This window comes from Erpetoichthys calabaricus, chromosome 3 (genome assembly GCF_900747795.2).
Source record: "Erpetoichthys calabaricus chromosome 3, fErpCal1.3, whole genome shotgun sequence".
In the NCBI taxonomy this organism is placed as follows: Eukaryota; Metazoa; Chordata; class Cladistia; order Polypteriformes; family Polypteridae; genus Erpetoichthys; species Erpetoichthys calabaricus.
The window spans coordinates 160517002-160542470 of NC_041396.2; the positions used below are offsets into that span (position 1 = coordinate 160517002).

General features: G+C 39.4%; 2 protein-coding genes across 2 annotated transcripts in view; one reads left to right on the top strand and one right to left on the bottom strand.

Annotated features, from left to right (window-relative positions):
* The window catches only part of si:dkey-119f1.1 (Structural maintenance of chromosomes protein 6-like), a 155552-nt gene extending 152263 nt beyond the window's left edge, over positions 1 to 3289 (bottom strand). Inside the window, exon 1 of the mRNA XM_051925505.1 lies at positions 3121 to 3289. The gene's annotated coding sequence lies outside the window, so the exon portion shown is untranslated. The remainder of the gene's footprint in view (positions 1 to 3120) is intronic.
* A 6095-nt stretch (positions 3290 to 9384) lies between these two features.
* LOC114648426 (flap endonuclease GEN homolog 1) overlaps positions 9385 to 25469 on the top strand; it is a 34473-nt gene continuing 18388 nt past the window's right edge. Inside the window, exons 1-5 of the mRNA XM_028797455.2 lie at positions 9385 to 9493; positions 13697 to 13865; positions 21380 to 21566; positions 21829 to 22005; positions 22517 to 22627. Of these exons, the coding sequence (XP_028653288.1) occupies positions 13705 to 13865; positions 21380 to 21566; positions 21829 to 22005; positions 22517 to 22627 (636 nt within the window). The 5' untranslated portion in view covers positions 9385 to 9493; positions 13697 to 13704. The remainder of the gene's footprint in view (positions 9494 to 13696; positions 13866 to 21379; positions 21567 to 21828; positions 22006 to 22516; positions 22628 to 25469) is intronic.

Below are 25469 nucleotides of genomic sequence, written 5' to 3' on the forward strand. Positions count from 1 at the left end.
CAGAATTTGCACATAGACTATTTTTGTTCTTTTTTTGCAATCTTTTCTCTCAAAAGCTTTTGGGTTTCTTTCCGACGCACTGCTCTTTCTTCTTCGCTTAGTTGTTGACGTGTCATCTAGAACAGTGGTCCCCAACCTTTTTGACAGCAAGGACCACTTTATTAGATGCAAATTTTTCCACGGACCGGTCGGTGGGGGGGGGGGGGGGGGCGGGGGGATGGGGGGGGCAGTTTTATACACAATTTACATAACATTTCTATTATTATTAAGCAGTTCGCATATGTTTGCAACCCGAGATTTTTCTTCTTTTTTTGCATATAACAAAGACATATGCTTTGCGTTTGCCATTCCAACAGACTGCACATCACAAACATTAACACTGTTATCGTTTTTTTTGTGTCTGCCGTTTCTATAGGAGGGTGACAATGAGTTAAATTCCAATGGATGTTTTTCAGATGTTGACAAGCAATAAGCAAAAGGTATCACTGAAAACCACAGAAAACAAAAACATCAACAAAAAAAACAGTACGAGGAAAGTTCAAAGAAAGAATTTTTTTTTACAATGTTTCTGTTTGTACAACTGAGCTGCGGCCACAGAGATTCATTCAAGCATTTCAAGGTCACCTCGTTGTAATGAAAGCATCTGCTGAATGTACTTTGTAGTAACGAGATTTCTATAGTCTCGTGTCATATGGGGAAACTGTCGGGACCGTAAAAATACTTTGTTGTAATACTCTCTCACCTCGGTCTCTCTCCTCTCTCTGGGCTGCAAAGCCCTGCCCACCAAGCATTCTGAAAAGTCTGAGTGAGTCTCCGTTGCTGGCAGTTCTCTTGCGGCCCGGCTGTCAGACGGCTGCAGCCCGGTAGTGGGTCGCGGACCGGTGGTTGGGGACCCCTGATCTAGAACATAGGAAATTTTTAAAAGCCGAGAGCACAGGAAGTGTGTCAGCCAAAAGCATTCCAACAACTGAGAGGTTAGATAACTGTGGTCTTGTTTGAAAATGGTTATAAGTAGGGCGTGACTTGCAAAAATCACCGTCTCACGGGACTTGCTTACAACAGTTGTAAGTATGACGTGACTTGACCATCTCGTGGGACATAAAAGTGTCTCTCTTCAAAGATCATGTCTCGTAGACGGAAAAAAAAGTCTTGTCTCATCCCAAGATATTTTTTATAATAGAGAGATTATTTGCAAGATTATATAGCTGTAAAGTAGATGCTATTGCATTTTATTAAAAAAAAGGAGCCCAAACCACCCACACCTAGTGAGGCGATACATGTTAGTTAATTTTGAATGAGTGCAGTGCTGCAAATTTTTTTTAATAAAAAAAGCAATACCATTCTGTTCCACATCTTCTAAATACTGATGTTAACCGTTGATTTAATCAAGTGTTTCCTCTTAAATGTCATTCCATGCTTATCTATATGTTATGAAGTCACCTTTCAAATAAAGTGTTGCTGAAATCTATCACATCTATCTATCTGTATTAATTTTCTACAAGTAATTTAAAAAAAAAAGCTACCACTTCAAATATATCAGTGCATGTTAATTCAGTGGGCGGCACGGTGACGCAGTGGGTAGCGCTGCTGCCTCGCACTTGGGAGACCTGGGGACCTGGGTTCGCTTCCCGGGTCCTCCCTGAGTGGAGTTTGCATGTTCTCCCCGTGTCTGTGTGGGTTTCCTCCCACAGTCCAAAGACATGCAGGTTAGGTGGATTGGCGATTCTAAATTGGCCCTAGTGTGTGATGGGTGTGTTGTGTGTGTCCTGCAGTGGGTTGGCACCCCGCCCGGGATTGGTTCCTGCCTTGTGCCCTGTGTTGGCTGGGATTGGCTCCAGCAGACCCCCGTGACCCTGTGTCCGGATTCAGCGGGTTGGAAAATGGATGGATGGATGGATGTTAATTCAGTCAAGATAAAATCAATATCAAATCAAATCGGGGCATTGTGAAAGGAATCAAATCGAATCGGGACATCAATGTTGACACCTAGCCCCTACTTCTGCTGAACTGTACGAGAGTGGAAGTCAACATTCCTGCTGCACCATCTGACAATGCAGCACTCAACATCCCTGCTGTGCCACATAACAGAGAATAGCTTTAGACCTCTGTTGATGTATCTGTCACAGGACACACGACCACAGAAAAAAACGAAGACCACCCCACTATTTAGAAGAGTTGTGTGCTGTTTCAAGGAGTTGGAAATGGTCGCTGGGAACAGCAACTTATAAGGGAGGGCTATGTAACAGTGCTGGAAATTTGTTTCAACATGGGATGAGTCACCACCACTATGAGCTGGCATTCCCTCATGCAAATCAGCAGCTTCAAAGCCAGCATCAGGAGTACCTATAAGAAGGACAAGCCTGCAATGTCACAAACAGAATTCTATCTAGTGAGGCAACGGCAAGCAGTACTTTTAAGGATTGGGAGACACTTCAAAGAGACAACTAAAATGGAAAAGATCCATATCAGCACCCAGCACTGGCAACAATATCAAATTACTGATTGGTGTTCTATACGGGCTTAGCCTTTTTAAGGTTTCATCAGCACTCTGAAAATTTCTGCACAGTGTCTCCAAAGTGAAACATTCATTTCTGCAGTCTCTCACACATAATGCTACCCCTTTCACTCTACTTGTATTATTTGAGTGTTTGACTTTAATCATCAATCTTAGTCTGGTCACAGTCCGCGTTGAATTATTCCACCTCTCCCTGTGCCCACGTCCGATTGATCCGTTACAGGCACCCACTTTGAGCACATTGCTTCACGATAGCCTTCGTTATTCTTCAACGTTAATGCTGTTCTTCATGTGTTTAAAAATAGATAACTGGACGTTTAACTTCCAAATAAGGACATTTCCATGGCTCAAAGCATTTTCCATACTTAACTAAAAATTTTAATATAATAGCTAATGACTATTATGAATACTGAATAAAAAGACCAGTCTTCTACCGATCAGCTCTTAATAAAATCTTTGTTACATCCGTCATCTTTCCGTCTTACTTTCGCTTTTCGAAGAACATGAATAGAGAATTCGCCGATCGATCAGCTGAATAACAACAGCGTGTCAACTTTTCCAAAACCCAAAAAAGGGCCGTCATAATGTTTCACCTTTCAACTTACCTTTAATTCTATCACAGTGCACCGGATTTAGAGAGTATCACCCCGTAACATCCATAACAAATAAAAAATAAATCGTCTTAAGCATGCACTACGTCCTGCGAAAGGCTTGCTTCTCGCGGATGTTTAAGGAAAGGTACTGGAATATTACGCGCCGTACACTTGCGCATGAGCAGTTATTTCCTTGTTAGACGTCATAATAAGTTTTGCACCCAGAGCGCTATCTACTGTTTCGGAGGTATAAAGATGCCTACTTTCGTAAAAAAGCAATTAATGATAAACTAACACGATGTGGACCTTTTCTTTTCTTAATTTTTTTTTTGTTTTTTCGTTTTTTTCCCAATAACAAAATCAGAGAATTACTGTTTAAAATATTGCAGATATACTCACTGGTTACTAAAACAATAAGTACGTTCCTTGATGTGAGTGATGCTTATATGTTATATACAGAGTCTATTGAACATTTGTTTTTTCTTTGTGCGTTTGTCAGCTCTTTTTGGTTAGATCTTTTCCTACAGTTGAAGAAAGGAATTGGTGATGAGATACCTTTTAAAAATTCCTACATACTGTTATGTTTGGGTAATGCTTTAGCTCAAATAAACACTTTATAAATAATTAAATTATAATACTGTACTAGCTGAACTTTATATACATAAGATGAGGCTTTCCAGAAGGATACAATCATTTATGTATTTTGCATGCAGTGATTTACTTAAATATATAACTACATTCATAAGTAAGGACACCAGGGTTCATAAACCAGGTTCTTCCAGTATGGACTTTGCTTGTTGTCCCCATGCCATTGTGAGTTTCCTCCCACAGTCCAAGTTGTGTGTTAATGCGACTTCTCCGAGTCTGTGAAATGAAATTTTTTTTGAACATAATAAACTAAATTTACATTACTTGACGTTTTTAAACAAATGTTTTGTCATAATCGGTGGTTTCCTTTTGTACTGAATGAGCCCTGTTAGAAAGCATCATACTGCACAGCATATATACTGTACATTCACCGGGCACTTCATTAGGTACACTTGTTCAACTACTTGTTAGCACAAATATCTAATCAGCCAATCACATGACAGCAGCTCAATGCATTTAAGCATATAGACATTGCCAAGAAGACCTGCTGAAGTTCAAACTGACCATCAGAAGGAGGAAGAAATGTGATTTAAGTGGTTTTGAACATGACACGGTTGTTGGTGCCAGACAGGCTGGTCGGAGTATTTCAGAAACTGCTGATCTACTCAGATTTTCATACACAACCATCTCTAGGATTTAGAGGGAATGGTCCAAAAAAGGGAAAATATTCAGTGAACAGCAGTTCTGTGGGCAAAAATTCCTTATTGATGCCAGAGGTCAGAGGAAAATAATCAGCCAGGGTTGAGCCAACGGAATGGCAACAGTAACTCAGATAAGAACTTGCTACAAAGAGTATCTCTGAACACACAACACATCGAAACTTGAAGCAAATGGGCCACAGTAACAGAAGTGCCACTCCTGTCAGGTAAAAATGGACAATAGAAGATGGGAAAAATGTTGTCTAGTCTGAGGAGTCTTGATTTCTGCTGCGACATTCGGTCAATAGGGTCACAATGCGGTGTTAACAATATATGTATGGATCCATCCTGCCTTGTATCAACAGTTCAGGCTGGTGGTTGTGGTTTAATGGTGTGGGGGATATTTTCTCTGCACACTTTAGGCCCCTTAGTACCAACAGAACATCATTTAAATGCCACAACCTACCTGAGTATTGTTGCTGACCATGTCCATCACTTTATGGCCATAGACATTAGTTAGTTCCGGCGCCGCCGAGAGTGGCAGCCTTTTCATCAGCTCCGTGTATGACTGTATGTGTATGTGTACTTTTCTACTTTTATTTTTCTATTTTTATTTATTGATCACTCCTATCACTTTATTTTATGTGGATTCGTTCCCTGGACACACTTACTTTTACAACATGGGCATGGATTTTTACACTCCGAGACTTGTCTATTCAAGTACTCAACTTCGAGCGCTGAGAACAAATGCCAGTGCCGGTGTGGTTCCCTATTTACCCGATGAGGTAAGAAGGCGGTATCATGGCAGCAGAGCCGGCACTAAGCTAAAAATGAAGCGGCTTGCGAGAAAGTGCCGTTTTAAGCCTTCGGTGCCTTCTGTGATTCTGGGAAATGTGAACTCAATCTCAAATAAGATCGACGAACTGGCTGCGCTGGTGAAAAATGTCAGAACCTACAGAGAATGCAGGCTGTTGTGCTTTTGCGAAACGTGGCTAACTACCACCATCCCAGATGCTAACATGGAGCTACCCGGGTTTAGCACAGTTAGAGCGGACAGAGATGCAAGTACCTGTGGGAAGCACAAAAGAGGAGGACTCGCTCTCTATGTTAATACACGGTGGTGTAACTCTGGACATGTTAATGTCAAAGTCTCCACTTGCTGCAGGGACATTGAACTGTTGGCCGTAAGTTTGCGTCCCTATTACTTGCCCAGAGAGTTTCGACACGTCATTGTTGTCATCGTGTACATCCCTCCTCGGGCGGACGTGGAGACAGCGAGTGACATCATCCATTCTGCTGTTGCTAAGTTACAAATGCAGCACCCTGAGGTGCTTGTGCTAATCGCTGGAGACTTTAACCATGTGACGCTGGACAAAACATTACCTGCCTTCTCCCAGTATGTTGACTGTAACACCTGGGGAAATAAGACTATTGATTTACTGTATGCAAACATTAAAGACGCATACAGCACCACCCCGCTGCCTGCACTTGGGAAAGCAGATCATAACCCGGTTCTGATTCAGCCTCACTACAAACCAAAAGTGAGGGTCCTACCTACAACCACACGATCATTCAGGAAGTGGACCCCGGAGGCAGAGATGACTCTGAGAGAATGCTTTAGAACTACAGACTGGGATATCCTGCAGGGATCACATAGTGAGAACATTGAGGAAGTTGTTGACTGCACTACTGACTACATCAACTTCTGTATGGACATTGTAGTTCCAGTAAGAACTGTACGCTGCTATGCTAACAACAAGCCATGGATTACAAGTGACATCAAGGGCCTTTTGAACCAGAGGAAAAGGGCTTTTAAAGGCGGTGATCAGCATGAGCTCAAGCGCGTGCAGAAGGAACTCCGAGTCCAGCTCAGGGCGGCGAAGGAGCAGTACAGGAGAAAGCTGGAGCAGAAGTTGCAGAATAATAGCATGAAGGAAGTGTGGGATGGGATGAAGATCATCACTGGCTGCAGCTCGAAGCAGGGTACCACCATCGAGAGAGACGTGAAGAGGCAAACCAAATGAACAACTTCTTTAACAGGTTTGACCACCCTAACCCACTCTCACTCTCACCTCGGAGTACTGCACCCTCCACACATCCTTCTGCTGATACCAGCATAGGAGAGACATCCCCATCCATAATTACAACACCGCAAGTGTGCAGAGAGCTGAGGAGACTTCGTGCCAGCAAAGCAGCGGGTCCAGATGGAGTATCGCCACGACTGCTGAAGGTCTGTGCATCGGAGCTGGGGAGTCCTCTACAGCGCATCTTCAACCTGAGCCTGGAACAGGGGAGAGTCCCGAGGCTTTGGAAAACATCTTGTATCACCCCAGTCCCAAAGGTATCACGTCCTAGTGAGCTGAATGACTTCCGGCCTGTTGCTCTGACATCACATGTAATGAAGACCATGGAGAGGCTGCTGCTTCACCACCTGAGGCCACAGGTTCAACACGCCCTCGACCCTCTGCAGTTCGTATATCAGGAGAAGGTGGGAGCAGAGGATGCCATCATCTATATGCTACACCAATCCCTCTCCCACTTGGACAGAGGCAGAGGTGCTGTAAGAAGTATGTTTCTAGACTTCCCTAGCGCCTTCAACACCATCCAACCTCTGCTCCTTAGGGACAAGCTGACAGAGAAGGGAGTAGATTCATACTTGGTGGCATGGATTGTGGACTGTCTTAAAGATAGACCTCAGTATGTGCGTCTCGGGAACTGCACGTCTGACATTGTGGTCAGCAACACAGGAGCTCCACAGGGGACTGTACTTTTTCCGGTCCTGTTCAGTCTAATATACATCGGACTTCCAATACAACTCGGAGTCCTGCCACGTGCAAAAATTTGCCGATGACACTGCTATCGTGGGCTGCATCAGGAGTGGGAAGGAGGAGGAGTATAGGGACCTAATCAAGGACTTTGTTAAATGGTGCGACTCAAACCACCTACACCTGAACACCAGCAAAACCAAGGAGCTGGTGGTGGATTTTAGGAGGCCCAGACCCCTCATGGACCCCATGATCATCAGAGGTGACTGTGTGCAGAGGGTGCAGACCTATAAATAGATGGGAGTGCAGGCGGATGATAAATTGGACCAGACTGCCAATACTGATGCTCTGTGTAAGAAAGGACAGAGCCGGTTATACTTCCTTAGAAGGCTGGCGTCCTTCAACATCTGCAATAAGATGCTGCAGATGTTCTATCAGACGGTTGTGGTGAGCGCCCTCTTCTATGCAGTGGTGTGCTGGGGAGGCAGCATTAAGAAAAAAGACGCCTCACGCCTGGACAAACTGGTGAGGAAGGCAGGCTCTATTGTTGGCATGGAGTTGGACAGTTTGACATCTGTGGCAGAGCGATGGGTGCTCAGCAGGCTCCTATCAATTATGGAAAATCCACTGCATCCAATAAACAGTGTCATCTCCAGACAGAAGAGCAGCTTCAGTGACAGACTGCTGTCACTGTCCTGCTCCACTGACAGACTGAGAAGATCGTTCCTCCCCCAAACTATGTGACTCTTCAATTCCACCCGGGGGGGGGGGGGGGGGGGGGGGGTAAACATTAACATTATACAAAGTTATTGTCTGTTTTTTACCTGCATTATTATCAATCTTTAATTTAATATTGTTTTTTTGTATCAGTAAGGTGCTGCTGGAGTATGTGAATTTCCCCTTGGGAATAATAAAGTATCTATCTATCTATCTATCTATCTATCTATCTATCTATCTATCTATCTATCTATCTATCTATCTATCTATCTATCTATCTATCTATCTATCTATCTATCTATCTATCTATCTAGTGTACCCATCATCTGATGGCCACATCAGGCAGGATAATGTGCCATGTCACAAAGCTCAAATCGTCTCAAACTGGTTTTTTGAACAATTCACTGCACTCAAATGGCCTCCTCAGTCATCAGATCCCAGTCCTATAGAGCACCTTTGCGATGTGGTAGAATGTAAGATTCACATCATGGATGTGCAGCTAACAAATCTGCAGGAACTGTGTGAATATGGTTAATATGGATCAAAATCCACAAAGGATTACAGCAGTTCTGAAGGCAAAAGGGGTCCAATCTTGGTACTAGCACGGTGTATCTAATAAAGTGATTGGTGAGTGTACATATAAAGCGTACAACAGTTTTTCAGCACTTAAATTACTCATTCATTCAGCTGCATTACAAATTACACTATGTTGTTTTCCCATTTTAATATTTAATTATTTTACTGTTTAAACTTGACAATATTTTGTTATGTAGGTTGTTGTGGAATAACCCAGGGATCTATCTATCTATCTATCTATCTATCTATCTATCTATCTATCTATCTATCTATCTATCTATCTATCTATCTATCTATCTATCTATCTATCCTTACATCTTAATTAAAGCTTATTAGATTCAGGTTCATATGTGGAATAATTGATCATTCTTTGGTCATGTTTGGTCCATGGTTTTATTGTCAGTGAGAATAATTTGAAATGAAGTAGCTTGAGGTGCCAAAAGATAAGTAATATAAAGCAGACAACATTAATCAGAAAAAACATGTTAAACTATGTAATATTTATGCCAATTTAATACTTTGCGTTAATACTTCAAATATCATTCACTCATTTTCTAACCCGCTTTGTCCAAAACAGGGTCGCAGAGGTCTGCTGGAGCCTATCCCAGCTAGCTTAAACCAGCTGAGAATTGCTAAGGACCAGCAGCGCTGACCAAATTCTAAGCATGAATAACACAATTTATGATTGGGTTTGGAGCCTATTCCAGCTACAATGGGCACAAAGCAGAAACAAACTACAGGGTGAAAAAATATTATAACAAAAAAATGTTTTAATCCTTTCCGCTCAGCTCGTTACCATGATGAACTTTACCCATGTAACAGACTGCCTGCGCGGTATCAGGCGACTGGCGATAGATACGACTGTGGATGATGCAATCAATTGCAGTTAGGTCTTTGGCCAGTAAGCGGCGGCAACTCCACTTACATTGGACCTGGAAAGAAGCGGAAACGGAAATATATTTATCATTCGTATTTTGTTGTCATAGTCAACTTCCCTAAAGGCGGCTGTTTTGAATCTTTGTTTTTGAATTGTTCATTCAGGTAAACACTGATTTTATCCTTTTGTTTGTGTAGACAGTATGTAAAAACAGTAAGCAATAGTCAAATGGTAATATAGACTATGTAAAAACAGTAAGCAATAGACAAATGTTAATTTTTATTCAAAACGTAAGTAATAATAGTTTGTAAAACAATCCCTTTAATTATTTTAAGCATTATTGAAATTATAAATAACGGCGATAACAGTAATTAAATAGTTGAGTCCGACATCTCCAGCAAGTCACTAATACTGGCATTTTGTCTTGTCATCACATGTAATATGCATTGCGGTTGTTTATGAGGTAGCGATCGCATAAGGCGCTTTGTGTAAGTAGCGGTAGTGGAGAACAGAACTCACAGGGGAGTTAGCATCTAACTTCATTTAAACCAACACAGGGTTCCCGTGCTTCAGTTGGTGTATGTGCTTGCTTGATTGATTTGAGAGGAGAATATTACTCGATCAGTTTAAATCCCGTCAGAAATGAAAGTGCGACCGGAATGTAACTGTAAATACAGTGCTTTACAGGAAATTGCAGATTAATTGGTTCTACATAAAGCGTAGTTTTAAATATATTTTTTCAAGGGCATTAGGGAACCTTTAAGGAACCCTATTCTGTCTCTCTCTCACACACGCACACAATAAGACAATAAGATAAGGCACAGTGTTTAAAATAGGTAGAGCCCTTACATCTACTGAATGTGATTAACACTTTCTGACAGAATTGCCGTTTAAGGAAGGCATAAAAGAGCTGCCATATATTAAAGAATTTCTGAGTATTTCTTGTTTCAGTGAGCTGAATTTAACTAAAAATAAGTAAAAGTAATGTAATAACCTCTGCAATCTGTAACATAGTACACATGCTAGGATCTTCTATACTGAGGGTAAGCAAGGAGAGTGACAAATCACATAACGAAGGTTAACAGTGTGCCCATTGAAAAATGGTGTCCTATCTGGTGTTATTCCAAAAAAAATGGGATATTTGGTAGAATATAAGTGTGCGTGGTTATCCCAAAGATTCCAAGACAGGAGAACTTAGCTGGTGTAAGCTTGAGGTATAGTCAAAACATGTGGCCAAATTATGGAAAGTTTGGCAAAAAAAAAAAATTGGGAACTTGTGTACTAAACGGACGGCATGACAAAGGAAAACAGAAGTGTTTTGACGAATTCATAACATATTTATTGGGTTAAAAAAAATAGAAATTTACAGCAATCTGAATATTATAGGATTACATACGTACAATTGTTTTGACAAATTCATAACATATTTATTGGTGGGGGAGGTTTCACTGCCGTCCATTTAGTACACAAGTACCAAAAATTGGAAGATCTTAAATGTGAATTTTGATCACTTGGCTATGTCTGTTTTCTGATAATTACATTATATGTTATATATAACAGTAAAAAGACCAGGGTTCAAGCCCTGGGTACTCCCTGCATGGAGTTTGCCTGTCCTACCTGTGTCCGCATGGGTTTCCTTCAGTTGATCCGGTTTCCTTCCACAGTCCAAACACATGCAGCTGTGTATATTGGCAATGATAAATTGGCCCATGTATGTGTTCTTGTGTGTGTGTGTGTGTGTGTGTGTGTGTGTGTGTGTGTGTGTTCACTCTGCAATGAACATCCAGGGATTTTTTGGGCAGTGCTCCAGACGCTTGATGGGATATGCTCTAGCTTCCCAGTGACCCTGCTCTGGATTAGTGAGTCTGGAAGATTAATGGTATATATTGTAAATTTTGTTTCCATCTCATTAATCATTAGTATATCTAATAGTAATGTATGCCCCCTTCCCCCCAAGACCTTCACACATGTATTCCGTACAGTTAGATTCTGAACCTACTTTTTAGTCTACCAGGTTAAAGAGTGATCATCTATGCCAGCAGCATTGGATACAATACAAGAACCCCCTTAAGTAAACATTCTGCCCATTGCAGAGCACTTTTGCTTACATTGGACCAATTTCAAGTTGCTAATTAACCTGACATACATATCTTTAGGATATGGGAAAAATAAACAGAAAGCCTGGTGGAAACCATTTTGAATACATTGAGAACATCTCAATGCTAGGAACCAAATTGGGGAGAAAAAACTAAAAGACTGCAACACTATCATCTGTGCCACCCTAAGAGATTTTTTTTAAGTTTAACCAGTCAGAAAAAAATACATTTCCTGAAAAAACATAATACTAAAAAAAAAAGCAAAAGATAAATGGAAAACAACTTATGCTTTAATGGCAGCATATAGCATAAGGTGAGAACCAATTTGAAAAGGATTCCAGTCCAATGCAGGACATGTTTAGTTTTACTGTCCCAAATTATGTTTTCTTATTAATCAAACCATCACTTCTTTGAGATGTTGGAAGAGACAGTAGTACCAAGATAAACTACAAAGGAAAAGTATCCATTTGCATACAGGAAGGGAACAGGTCAGAATTTGAACTGATTCTTGAGCTATGATGCAGAAGTGTTATGTACTACACCACTATGCTCTCCCATCTCGTGACGTACCCTGGCTAAGTTGTTCATTTTGCATCTGAATCTGTAAATGTTTCATCATGTTCATGGTCACTCCGTCTGTCCTGAGGTGCTGGGGTAGGCATGTGAGACAAACTCTTATGCAGTGTCAACTGTTATCCTCCAGTAGCATTTCACTTTGAATTGATTTATTCAGTGATTTTTGATCCTTGTCATTTTTTTCCCCCAACAATTAAACTTGATGTGCACCTTCTCTGCTGTACATTTGCAGACACTGAATCTATTAACATTTTTAATTTACAGTTGGTTATTGCAAATTAAATTTAGTGCTTAAGAAAGCTCTTTTTCTTAATATGTCAAGCAGTAGTAGTACTGTCATTTGAATAGGCCACTGAAACAGTATCAAGTGGTGCTACATTTGTAGAAGTATATTCTTTTGTTTAATTATTAACTCACTCACAGCAAACACTGGCTATAGGGAAACAAGGATGGATTATCTCTATCTGATAAAATTAAGGCATCAGATTTAATTTTTGGAATATCTTGGTTAATGTGTGTCTATGGTGTTCAAGACAAAACATTATGATTTGGTAGGATTGGGGGGCAGGTGGTATGTTTCAGTGATCAAGGGCTGACACTTCCCTGCCTCTTGAGAGTCTAGACAATAATCATGCATTTGCCTCGAAAGGAGAGATGTAAATTCTGATGTGACTTTCAAGCAGTGGTGCGAATCTTTGTATAATTGTCTGTGAGGTTGTTGGAGTCACTCATCCAGTCTGCACATGGTTTATGGACTTAAACAAGATACTTGGGATGTCTTGAAGGAGATGCTATAACAGTACAATGTTTCAAGGCTGATGTGGTGTGCCAGACAGCCTTACATTTGTAAAGGTAAATATGACAATATTATCCCATAAAGACAGATTAGTATCTGTGTTCTTAATGTGTTAAATATGAATGCAATACTTCAAAAAGGGTATAATGGTTTTATTTTCTTATTTTGCTGATTGTGATTTCTAACTTGTCCCAGAGGAACCTGTAACCGAGTGTGATGTAATCAGGATGAAAACTGGGACTTCCAAATTTGAATTCATGGTCTCTGCTGGAACAATGTTTTGCTTTATTCCTGGTGATTAAGGTGTAGATGGAGGAAATTATTTCCTTATCCACTGTTTTGTGGCACTCCAAGAGGAACTCATAGTAGGGTCTCTTCTGCTCTGGCTTAACAGGAGCCAGATGAGGCAGTTAAGTCATCCATTCTGTGAAAACTGTATTGAATCTAATCCATTGGAAAGCAGAGGCAGACAAAATATGTGCTGGGAGGAACCAAGTGCTTTTATGGTAGATAAAAAAGTCTAGTCATCACTGTTTTGCATATTATCATTGCAACTCTCACCAGGAAATATGGATTGCAAAAGAGATAAGAGATAAGTGGTGATCATGGATTGTCTGCAGAATAGGCTCATTTTATTTTTTAAAGGTACTAAAGCTAAGAAGAGTGTTTTGTATCAGTACTGCAAAGCTGGTATGTGAATATTTTTATCTAAACAACAGGGCTTTTTCATTTTGCCTTTTTACAGTAGTTTTTAGCAGTGAAAGTTCAGAATTCCCAAGAATATGTGCTCAAAATAAAGATTAAGCAGGTCTGAAGTCACTAAAAGGACATGTATACCCGAGCCTATTTTATTTATTTATTTATTTATTACATTGATTATTTTGTTTTATATTTTTCAGACATAAAGATGGGAGTAAATGACTTATGGTCCATTCTGGATCCTGTAAGAGAGTCTGTACCTTTGCAGAGTCTGAATGGCAAAATTCTAGCAGTGGACTTAAGCCTTTGGATTTGTGAAGCAAAAAATGTCAAGGAGATGATGGGGAGAGTAAACAAGCCACATCTCAGGTAACTGGAATAATCTGACAGCTTAACTTTTAAAAGTAATAGTTTATTATTATTATTACTAGGGGGCTCCGCCCCCTGCTCGCTTCGCTCGCCAACCTCTGGTGTTGGGAATGACAAAGAGCGTGATGTATGAATGAGATATAGAATAGTGTGACGGTGTAGATGATGCAAATAGAAAGCAAACAATAAAGTGTGTGGCACAGTGTAAAAGTTTATTTGAAAATTTCTTTGTACACGCCGTTTAAGTGTAAAAGGTAATTCCAGGTCAGAACTTGTAAGGTCAATGAAGATGGTTATTGTTGTGATCAGAGTCAAGTTTGTCAGAGCTTAGAAAGAGTTGTGTCTCTCCAGGAAGTAATGGAATGACTTGGGTATTTATGTTTTCCACATTAATATCTTTTGGACATAATATAGTGCGTTGTGTTTAAAGGGGCATTTGGTGTAATGAGATTGCTGTTCCAAATCTCTCTGTAACTAAGTCGTCGCAGATAAAGGCTTGAGGAATTGTAATAATATGTGGCTGAAGTCCATCTGTATTGGTGAGTGTACAATCTCTCAGTTGTAATAAGCAATTGTTATGATCTGGTTCTGGACATCGTATCTTTTTTACTAACTGTATCTTTTGAAAGCAATGCCAATTGTCTGCGTATTTTAAGGTGCACTGAACAATAGCTGTGCGCACGGCATCTGGAAGAATAGCTAATCACTGTCTTAAATCTCCTCCTCATAAAAGTACCTTTCCTCCAAAGCGAATATTATTATTCATAAACGTTTGTAGAAGTTTATGAATGGTGTTGAGTAAGTGACTTCATGCCATTGTACATTCATCAATAATTAACATTTTTTCAAGACGGATGTCACGTGCAGTGCCACCGTTAATGTTCATAGTGGATACCGATTTGTAGGATCTAATGTAGTTGATAAAGATTTTATGTTTTGCTTGTGCCGTTTGAGAGGCGCGTTGTTACATGTGTAGTATTTGGGACGTGTTGTTTTGGAGCTGTAATCGATTTGCCTGTGCTGTGTGAGAAGCCCGTTGTAGCCTTCCTTGCCGTTAATGTATGTCTGAGACGGGAGGTGTTTCGTTTTGAATCCGTGCCTGTTGCGATGCAGCACTTTGATTGATAGATTGCGTCATGTGGATCTAGGATGTAGATTTGTGCATATTTGCGTTGTTGATTTGTTTCAGGGTGCACTGTTCCAATGCGATGCAGTATTTGTGCACATATGGGAAAGCAGTATGGGCCATTGCCTTTTGGTGGCCTGATATTTACTCCGGTAGATGCAAAAGCAAATGAACTATTGTAGGATCTAATGCAGTTCATAAAGTTTTTACTTTTAGGTACATCGTTAGTTAGAAGCTTTAGTTGAGCTTTGCGTTTTTGGAGTCGAGACATTTTTTCTTTTAGAAATATGGATAAGTAATAAGGAGTATTGCACTCACTGTTAATATGGAGCCTTTTCTGCGTTTGAACGGTTAATAGTGCCTTATTGTAATGAGATCCACCTATGCTGCATAGCCGTCTATTTTGTTGTTTCTTTCGTGTTCGTGTGTTTGTTCCTGTTACCCTTTCCTTTTCGTTTTGTACCCGTGACCGTGTATTCATGACTTGTTTCTTTCTCAGCATGTGAAATATGGATAAGTAATAAGGAGGATCGCACTCACTGTTAATATGTTTCCTTTTCTGCAGTTGAACGGTTAATAGTGCTTTATTGTAAGGAGATCCACCTATGCTGACACCTATGCTGTCTAGTGTGAAGGTGTTGACGTTCACTTTAGAATATGTGGCTTTGGGTGTGTGTTTGGGGGATGAGGATTGTTGTTGCGCGAGCGTCTTCTTTCTTTTTGTGTTCCTGTGTCTTGTTGAATCCCCCTCTTTGTGTGTGTCCCGTCCCTTGCTTGTAGGGTCTGTGGGGTGGTTTTGTGTTCTTTTTTTTTGTGTTCCATGGGCTTGTTGAATCCCCCTCTTGGTGTGTGTCCCGTCCGGTGCCTGTTGGGGGGGGGTGGTGTACCTTGCTGTTGTGCGCGAGCCTCTTTTTTTTTTTTTTTTTTTTTGGGTCTAGTTTCGTGTGCAATGTGTTTCGTGCTTTGCCTGCGTTTGACTACTTTTTTATGTGCCTTTTCCTTTTTTCGGTGCTCGTTGCGCTTCATTTGTTTGACTCCTTTTTTCTCTTTTTTCTGTGCTCACTCCTTTTTTCTGTGGTCTCATCCGCCTCTCGCGGCCTCTTTTGTCCCCCTCTCGCGGCTCCTCATCCGCCTCTCGCGGACTCTTTTTGCGCCTGCGCAGTACGTCTTTTTGCGGCTACGGCCCATGGCCGGATGTCCCTGCGTCCATCCGGTTTAGCATTCTTGGTTAGTAATATGGATGTTTTTGCTTTAACAAAATGAATAAGATATAAATACTTCAGATTTATAAATCACAAGATTAAGGAAACGAAATAACAAATACAAGCAGGCTGCAGACTTTAATACAACTGTAGCCTTGTTTTAATTTTTGGTCAGAAGATATAATACAGGGAAGACACTATTAATATTCATTACACAGAGTAGCTGTAGTATTAAAATATTTTTCTCAGTCAATGCATTTCATACATCATCTTCTTTAAACACCTTCTAAAAGTTCTATAAGTAAACTTTAAAACACAACTTATATATTACAATAATTGTAACACAAGCAGGTTAACAGACTTCCTCAGGTGAGCTAGGGCTATGGGTTAAACCAATCAGTCAGGATTAAAACTTGGTGGGCAAATATTTTGTCTCACAGCAGAAACAACAGCAAAAAAGAGTAGAAGAGCTGTCTCAAGCCATATAAAAGAGACTATCAGTAACTTGCCAAGAGCAAGGTTTGCCATCATATTTCACACACTGTAACATTGTGTCTCAGTACTAGGATAGACGCCTGTCAATAACTGGCTAAATGAATTACATGGGTAGAAATAAGAACTCTGAGGCAGAGAAGAAGTTTATGGCAGATTTTGGTGTTGACCTGATTCATGGCAATAAATATTTGGACAAGATGCCTATACACCAACTGATTTCAGTTGTTGGTTCTCCAGCTACCTTTAAGTTGCAGTAGGGCTATCATGAGATAGAATAAGTACTGCTTCCCTATTGACTCTTTGGAAAAGGAGAGATGCTGGCATTACTATCCAGAAAAAAAAATGTCATCAAATTTAGAAATCAGAAGTTGGAATTCAGAATTTCTACTGTAGTTGAGGCAGCACAAGAGGAGAAAGAGAGAGAGAAAAATAAGCTGGAAAATGCTGGGGAAAAAAGTAAGATGATGAAGTAACAGTCCAGGTGTACAGTTGTCTATTTTTAGAAAATTGTTTTGGACTGGCCAGTACTTTTATTTTTTGTTGTCTCTATTTGCTAATATTCATTATGTAATGTAGAAACCCACTTTATTAGGAATTTTCAGTTTTGTGGTCTGGCATTGTTATTTGGTATTGCCAAACAGTGATACTCGTACAGTTGTTATTATTATTATTATTATTTAAACCCACACTTAAGATGTACTCTAGTATTCTGTATACCTGGTATGCTAGGTCTGACGCTTTTTATAATGCATATAAAAATATTAGGAAAGAGACACATACTATTTATGGAATTATCAATCCAACTTTTAATCGTTTCATTAATTAATTGGTAATAAAATATTATTTAGTATATTTTTCCTCCGTATTTGCAAAATAAATGGAAGCAGGATTTTTTTTCCAGGACTGGTCCTACCTTGTGCCCGGTACTTGAGTGGATTAAGTTGGTTCAGTAATGTTATGTTACTTGCTGCTTGTTAAAATTTTCCAATAATTTTAAAACATTATAGCTCACCAAATTACATGGAGCAGAAATTATATTTTTAATTACTTTATCTTCACAATTCAGTATTTCTAATGTAAAAAAATAGAATCTGAGTGACTGCGTGAAACCTCATATGCTTAAAAATGGATAGAAAGTACTTTATACACTGTGTTTGTGTTTATTCCATGACTATTACAAAGCTACACTTTTGTCTATAGGGAGTTTGTCAGAGCAAATGCCATATTTCTTTTCAAAAGAATTCACGTGATAATGGAGTCAGTTGCTTATGGAAAAATATGGTTTATTTATGACATTTTTTTAATGTCTAGGAGCCAAATATTTAGAGAATTTAATTAAGACTTCATAATAGGTGGTATTAGGCTATACATATATTGAAATATAATAATAATAATAATACATTTTATTTATATAGCGCCTTTCCAATGCTCAAGGCACTTCACAGAGTTTAAGAAAGAATGGCAGGGTATGCAGTACATAGCATTGTACTAAAGCAGATAAATAAATAAAGAAGAGTAAGATAGTAAATTCAGACAAAAGCCTAACAGACAACATAATTGATGGTCTTGCACACATACACACACACACACACATACACACACACACACAGGTTACATGAGCATCTTGACATAGAAGTAAACTGAAAGAAGGGTAATAAAGTCAGGTAGAGCTAAAATCCTTCCTGAACAGATGAGTTTTGAGTTGTTGTTTAAAAGAATTCATGGAGTCAGCTGACCTGATTAATTTCGGTAGGTCATTTCAGAGTCTGGGCGCTATACAGCTGAAGGCCCTGTCACCCATGGAGTGTAGATTAGTGTGGGGTACAACAAGATTGTCAGAATTAGAGGACCTTAGTGGGCGGACAGGCATATAGTGATGGAGAAGGTCACTGATGTAGTTTGGCGCAAGGTCGTTTAAGGCTTTGTAGGTTATTAGTAGAATTTTATATTCAATTCTGTAAGACATAGGGAGCCAGTTATGTGCTCGCTGTTTCTGGTCCGTGTAAGGACTGTTGCAGCCGAGTTTTGAATAAGCTGGAGCTGTGATATAAGATTAGAAGGGGCACCTGCCAGTAGGGAATTACAATAATCGATTCGGGATGTGATAAAAGTATGGATAAGTTTCTCAGCGTTAGAAAAGGAGAGGAAGTTGCGAACACATGTAATGTTACAGAGGTGAAAGTAAGAATGCTTCTTAATGTGATTTATATAGGTGGAATAAGAAAGGGAGGAATCAAAAATAACACCAAGATTCTTTGCAGTAGAGGGCAGGTCTGATGAGATCACCGCCAAGATTGACTGGGAAGGAGCTCATTTTATTAAGTTGCACTTTAGTCCCAATTTGCAGGAGTTCAGTTTTGTTGTTAATTTTAAAGAGTCCTGCTCCATCCGGGTTTTAATTTCACTGAGGCAAGTTGTGAGCTGAGAAAGCTCTGATGAAGTTCCACTTTTAACTTTGAAATAGAGTTGAGTATCGTCTGCATAAAAATGATAACCCTCTCCAAAGCTACAAATAATATGGCCAAGGGGAAGCATATAAATACAGAAAAGCAGAGGACAGAGCCCTGAGGGACTCCTTGTGTAACTGGCGCTGAGCTGGATCTTCTGTTGCCAAGACTAACACTCTTGCCTATCAGTCAGATAGGACTTGAACCACTGGAGGGCCAGAGATACCCAGTATGTTTTCCATTCTGGACAGTAGAATGTCATGTCTGACAGTGTCAAATGCTGCACTGAAGTCTAACAGAATTAATATGCTGGTTTGTCCAGAGTCTGCTGCCATAAGCAAATCATTGGTTACCCATAGCAGAGCAGTTTCACAGCTGTGCTGTGCTCTGAAACCAGACTGAAAGGGTTCCATCAAATTATTAGAAGTTAAATAGTTGGTGAGTTGGGAAGCTACAACACGCTCAAGAACTTTTGACAGAAAAGATAAGTGGGAAATAGGCCGAAAATTGTTAAGATTGTCAGCATCAAGACCACACTTTTTTAATCATTGGGGTTACAGAAGCAATTTTAAAAGTGAGCGGCACCAAGCCAGTGACAAGGGATGAGTTTATGATTGTTGTAATAGGCAGGATTATGGCATGAAGGCAGGATTTAAGTAGTGTGGTGGGGATGGGGGTCCAGTACACAAGTAGTTGGCCTGATTTTACAAAGCAGGTCATTAAGAAAAGCAGATGTGACTGGTGAGAGCAGAGAAGGAGCTGGATGGAGTGGGAAAACAGGGAGAGATATAAACAGATGATGTATTTATGTTAGTTGAATTATTTAGATCTTTAATTTTGTTATGGAAAAAGTGGAGAAATTTCTCCCAAACTTCAGTAGAAAAGGTAGTTGTGCCAGATGCAGGTTGGAGTAGTTTATTAACTACAGAGAACAAAACCCTTGGGTTATCGTGGCCACTTTCTATTATTCTGCCATAATGGGTGTTCTTGGCAGCAGTTAGTGCTTCTCTGTAAGCTCTTTGGTGGTCAGAGAAAGCCTGGATGTGCACGGTGAGGCCAGACTTACGTGACATTCTCTCAAGACGTCGGCCAGCTGCTTTCATAGATCACAATTCTGAATTATACCAAGTAGCTGAATGCTTAAAGGAAGCATCCTTATATTTTAAAGGAGCTGTGTTATCTAATGCTGAATGAAGGGCTGTGTTATAGTGGTCAACAAGACTATCTGGTGTTGATGGAATAGGTGAAGACAGTAAAAGATCAGAAATGGATTCAGAAAGGATAGAGGGACAGATATTTTTAAGGTTTCTGTAAGAAATTTGTCGTTTACAGGTAAGAGGAGGGAGAGGTAACGAGACAGTGAAAAGTACTGCTTTATGGTCAGAGAGTCCCAAATCAGTGCTGTAAGTGTTGGCAACAGATAGTCCAGATGTACAGATCAGATCCAATATATGACCACCAGAGTGGGTGGGAAAATCAACATGTTGTGTCAAGTCAAAACAGTCCAGTAAGGATAGTAATTCATTTCTCAGTTTAGATGTGGGGATGTCAATATGGATGTTGAAATCACCAAGAAGAATGACTCTCTGGGAAAAGGAACTTAAGTGGGTTAATAGTTCAGAAAGATCAGATAAGAAGGATGCATTGTATTTTGGAGGACGATAAAGAACAATGAGTAAGAAAGGACCGGATTCCGTTATTAGCTTAAGAGCCTGACATTCGAAAGACAATGGACAGTCAATTGGGATTCTTTTGATGTTTAACTCCACTCTGACAATTACTGCAAGTCCTCCGCCTTGTCTTGAGCTACAGGGTTCTTTGAGGAAAGTGTAACCAGGTGGTGTCGCCTCCGTGAGAGACGTAAATTCTTATGTACATGAATTCCGGTTTTGTGAATATTATTTAAAAAAAAAAAATTGTCATTTAATTTTATGTGTTTTATTCCATGATTTATATTAGAAATCTAGTGCAAAAATTGTGAATTATACAAAGACAGCCATTTTTTTAGAATTAAATCCAATAAATAGAGCTTTACTATACATATTGACCTCTTCTAAAGAAATTGTTCTAATAATTTCAATTTCACGATGTACAGTTTGCTAGAAAATTTATATCTAGTATCTTGAGGGTAACAATTCTTTTTGCAGACATTTGAGCAAGTTTGCAGAAACTTAGAGGGAAGCTTATTGAATCTGTGTTATTTCTGAACTTTAACCTCTTTTAATACTTATGTTACCTTTACAGGAACCTGTTTTTTCGAGTTTCTTCTCTTATTTTAATGGGAGTGAAACTTATATTTGTGATGGAAGGTGAAGCACCAAAGTTAAAAGCTGAAACCATGAAAAAGAGGCTTGAAATGAGATATGGCACATCAGCTAAATCATCTTCTGGTAAAGCAGGGCGCTCTCATTTTGCCTTTGTTCTTAAAGAGGTAAAACTCTTGAATGTTAAAATAAATCCGTTGAACTTTTTTCTTATTTGTTATTTGTAGAAACACTATAGAAGTCTGAAATGTGAAATGTAATAATAAGTATAATCAGTGACTAAAAGTCAGTTTTATGTCTATGGTAATAAAATGGACCTTGTTGGTGTCTTTTCAAATACTTCTTTAGCTGTTCTGTATGTTTTAACGGTAATATTTTCCAATAGTGTTGAATTAGTATAGGTAACATATTTAGTTTTTAATTTTCCAGTGCTCTGAAATGCTGACTTGCCTAGGTATTCCTTGGGTAACTGCTGCTGGAGAAGCAGAAGCAATGTGTGCTTTCCTAAATGCTCATGGCATTGTGGATGGTTGCATCACTAACGATGGAGATGCTTTTCTATATGGAGCTCAAACAGTTTACAAAAACTTCAATATGTTTACCAAGGTAATTTTTGTAGTTTTTTTTTTTTCATGGGACGAGTTACTAATTAATTAGCGTGTTATTTTTATTTTAATTGATTCCTAGATTGCCAACAATCTCCACGTAATACCTGATTATGATTAGAATCATATACAGTATCCATTAATATTGAATATTGTAGAATATTTAGAAAGGGGGTGGATAGCTAGTGAGCTTGTCTGTTAGCTAAGCTGTGACTATGCCTTTTACCAGGGCAGTGCGTCATGAGTGGGCTATGTATAAATTGTGCTCTTCCACTCAGTGCTACACAGGCAAGTACCGGCACCCAATCACCCTGAATTGAATAACCCAGTTAGAAGAAGGATTGTTGAATGAATATGAAAATATAAATTATGTGTTAGTCTCCTCAATTGTCAACTGCCCTTGCAATACCTTTTGAAATTTTAGCTTATATATTGTCCATGCAGAATTTTGCATCTTTTAGATTTTAATCGTATTTTGTGATCAAGAAGTTTGTTATTTTTTGCTTTTATAGGATCCCCATATAGATTGTTATAAGATGAGCAGAATTACTTCTGAATTAAACTTAGCAAGGGAAACACTGGTAGGCTTAGCCATTCTACGAGGCTGTGATTATCTGCCAAAGGTAAGAATGAATATGAATGTTCTGTGCATGTGCTAAAATTTTGAACACTGTTTTGACAAAGATGTTGACAGAGCTCTAAAAAGATAGATAGTTTAAGTGATAAACTAAATTCTATCTATCTATCTATCTATCTATCTATCTATCTATCTATCTATCTATCTATCTATCTATCTATCTATCTATCTATCTATCTATCTATCTATCTATCTATCTATCTATCTATCTATCTATCTATCTATCTATCTATCTATCTATCTATCTATCTATCTATCTATCTATCTATCTATCTACACATCTTAATTAAAGCTTAATAGATTCAGGTTCAGATGTGGAATACAGTAATCCCTCCTCCATCGCGGGGGTTGCGTTCCAGAGCCACCCGCGAAATAAGAAAATCCGCGAAGTAGAAACTATATGTTTATATGGTTATTTTTATATTGTCATGCTTGAGTCACAGATTTGCGCAGAAACACAGGAGGTTGTAGAGAGACAGGAACGTTATTCAAACACTGCAAACAAACATTTCTCTCTTTTTCAAAAGTTTAAACTGTGCTCCATGACAAGACAGAGATGACAGTTCTGTCTCACAATTAAAAGAATGCAAACATATCTTCCTTTTCAAAGGAGTGCGCGTCAGGAGAGAGAGAGAGAGAACAAAGCAAGCAGTCAAAAAAAAATCAATAGGGCTGTTTGGCTTTTAAGTATGCGAAGCACCGCTGGTACAAAGCTGTTGAAGGCGGCAGCTCACACCCCCTCCGTCAGGAGCAGGGAGAGAGAGAGAGCCAGAGAAAAACAAAGTCAAAAATCAATACGTGCCCTTTGAGCTTTTAAGTATGCGAAGCACCGTGCAGCATGTCCTTCAGGAAGCAGCTGCACACAGAAGGTAGCAACGTCCCTATCGTCTAGGTGTGCGAACAGCCCCCCTGCTCACACCCCCCTACGTCAGCGCAAGAGAGAGAGAGAGAGAAAGTAAGTTGGGTAGCTTCTCAGCCATCTGCCAATAGCGTCCCTTGTATGAAATCAACTGGGCAAACCAACTGAGGAAGCATGTACCAGAAATTAAAAGACCCATTGTTTGCAGAAACCCGCGAAGCAGCGAAAAATCCGCGATATATATTTAAATATGCTTACATATAAAATCCGCGATGGAGTGAAGCCGCGAAAGGCGAAGCGCGATATAGCGAGGGATCACTGTAATTGATCATTCTTTGGTCATGGTTTGGTCCATGGTTTTATTGTCAGTGAGAATAATTTGAAATGAAGCAGCTTGAGGTGCCAAAAGATAAGTAATATAAAGCAGACAACATTAATCAGAAAAAAAAATGTTAAAATATGTAATATTTATTTTAATTTAATACTTTGGTTTAATACTTCAAATATCATTCACTTATTTTCTAACCTGCTTTGTCCAAAACCGGGTCGCAGGGGTCTGCTGGAGCCTATTCCAGCTAGTATAGGGTGGAAGGCAGGGAACAAACTCTGAACAGGGCATTAGTCCATCGCTGGGTGACACACACACATGCGCTAGTGCCAATTTAGGATCACCAGTTCATCTAACCTGCATGTACATCTGTTTATTCTTCTGAAGCGACATAACTCTTAAGCAGATACAGAGACTGAAGAAGTTATCTATCATCCTTAAATTTCCTGTTTTGATATTTTAATGTTGACTATTTTTCTTAACATTAACCGTGGTTCTGTTGCCATATTTATCAGCTGTTGGATGGATATTTGGTTTCTCTTTTTCAAGTTTAAAAAGGAAAGTATTTTCAGGTATAAAAAAGGCAGGGAGTGTGATTGTTGTTGTTTGTTTACACAAGTGACAATTCTAGCACACATAAGAAAAGGACTTGGGGTATGCTATGAGAGAGAGCAAATAATTGTCTTACCTTAAAGGTTCATATTAGTGTCAGTATTATTCAGTCTGTACAGATGACTTATGCTGTGATGGTATGGCAAAACATTTGTGGGACTGAAATGCATACAGCAGAAATTTGATGAAAACGCACAATCTCTAGGCCGACATTGAGCCCCACCAAAATAACTTCTAGCATTTTGTAGTTGGACTTTACAACTGCTAAGTGAAAATAAAATTTGTTGATGAAATAATTATTAATAAAGACTATTTAAGAAAGCCAGCTGCCAAAGTACATTTCAACAAGCAACCTGTTTTCAGAACATGCCAGCTCAAAGCAGGTACAGATATGTTGCACTAGTTCTGTATTATTATATTAGCCAGTATAGTTAAAATGCATGTAAGTAAAGATGTTCTATGCTTAAATGATTTTAAACTTGTGCAAAATGTTAATGCTGGAATTAACTAAGCTTCTCTTGAAACAAATCTGGCATGAATAAACTTTGTTACTGGAACAAGTTAATTTGAAATGTCCCTCTTGCATTAGGGTATTCAAAAATGTGTGGACATTAGGTTTCATAAAGTCTAAAATTGTCACTCAGAAAACTTGTGTAGAAAAAGGTGTATTCAGATTTGCTCCTCGACTAAAGTATTTTTGTCATGAATTGTACATCACTGAGTCACAGACAAAAAGACAGTCAATGGACTGACATCATCCAACTTCTACTCAGAAGAATATACTTAAGGTTTCTCTTCCAGCAGTGCCATGGCAGTTGTTTTTTTCTGTCATACAGAAAGGGTGATTTTGGTAGGCATTATGTCATGTGGTCAGTTTATACCCCCTACAACGTGTAGTCTGACTTGTTACAGAGGGACTAGAAACAGTCAGTCAGTCAGTCATTGTCCAACCTGCTATATCCTAGCACAGGGTCAGGGGGGTCTGCTGGAGCCAATCCCAGCCAGCACAGGGTGCAAGGCAGGAACAAA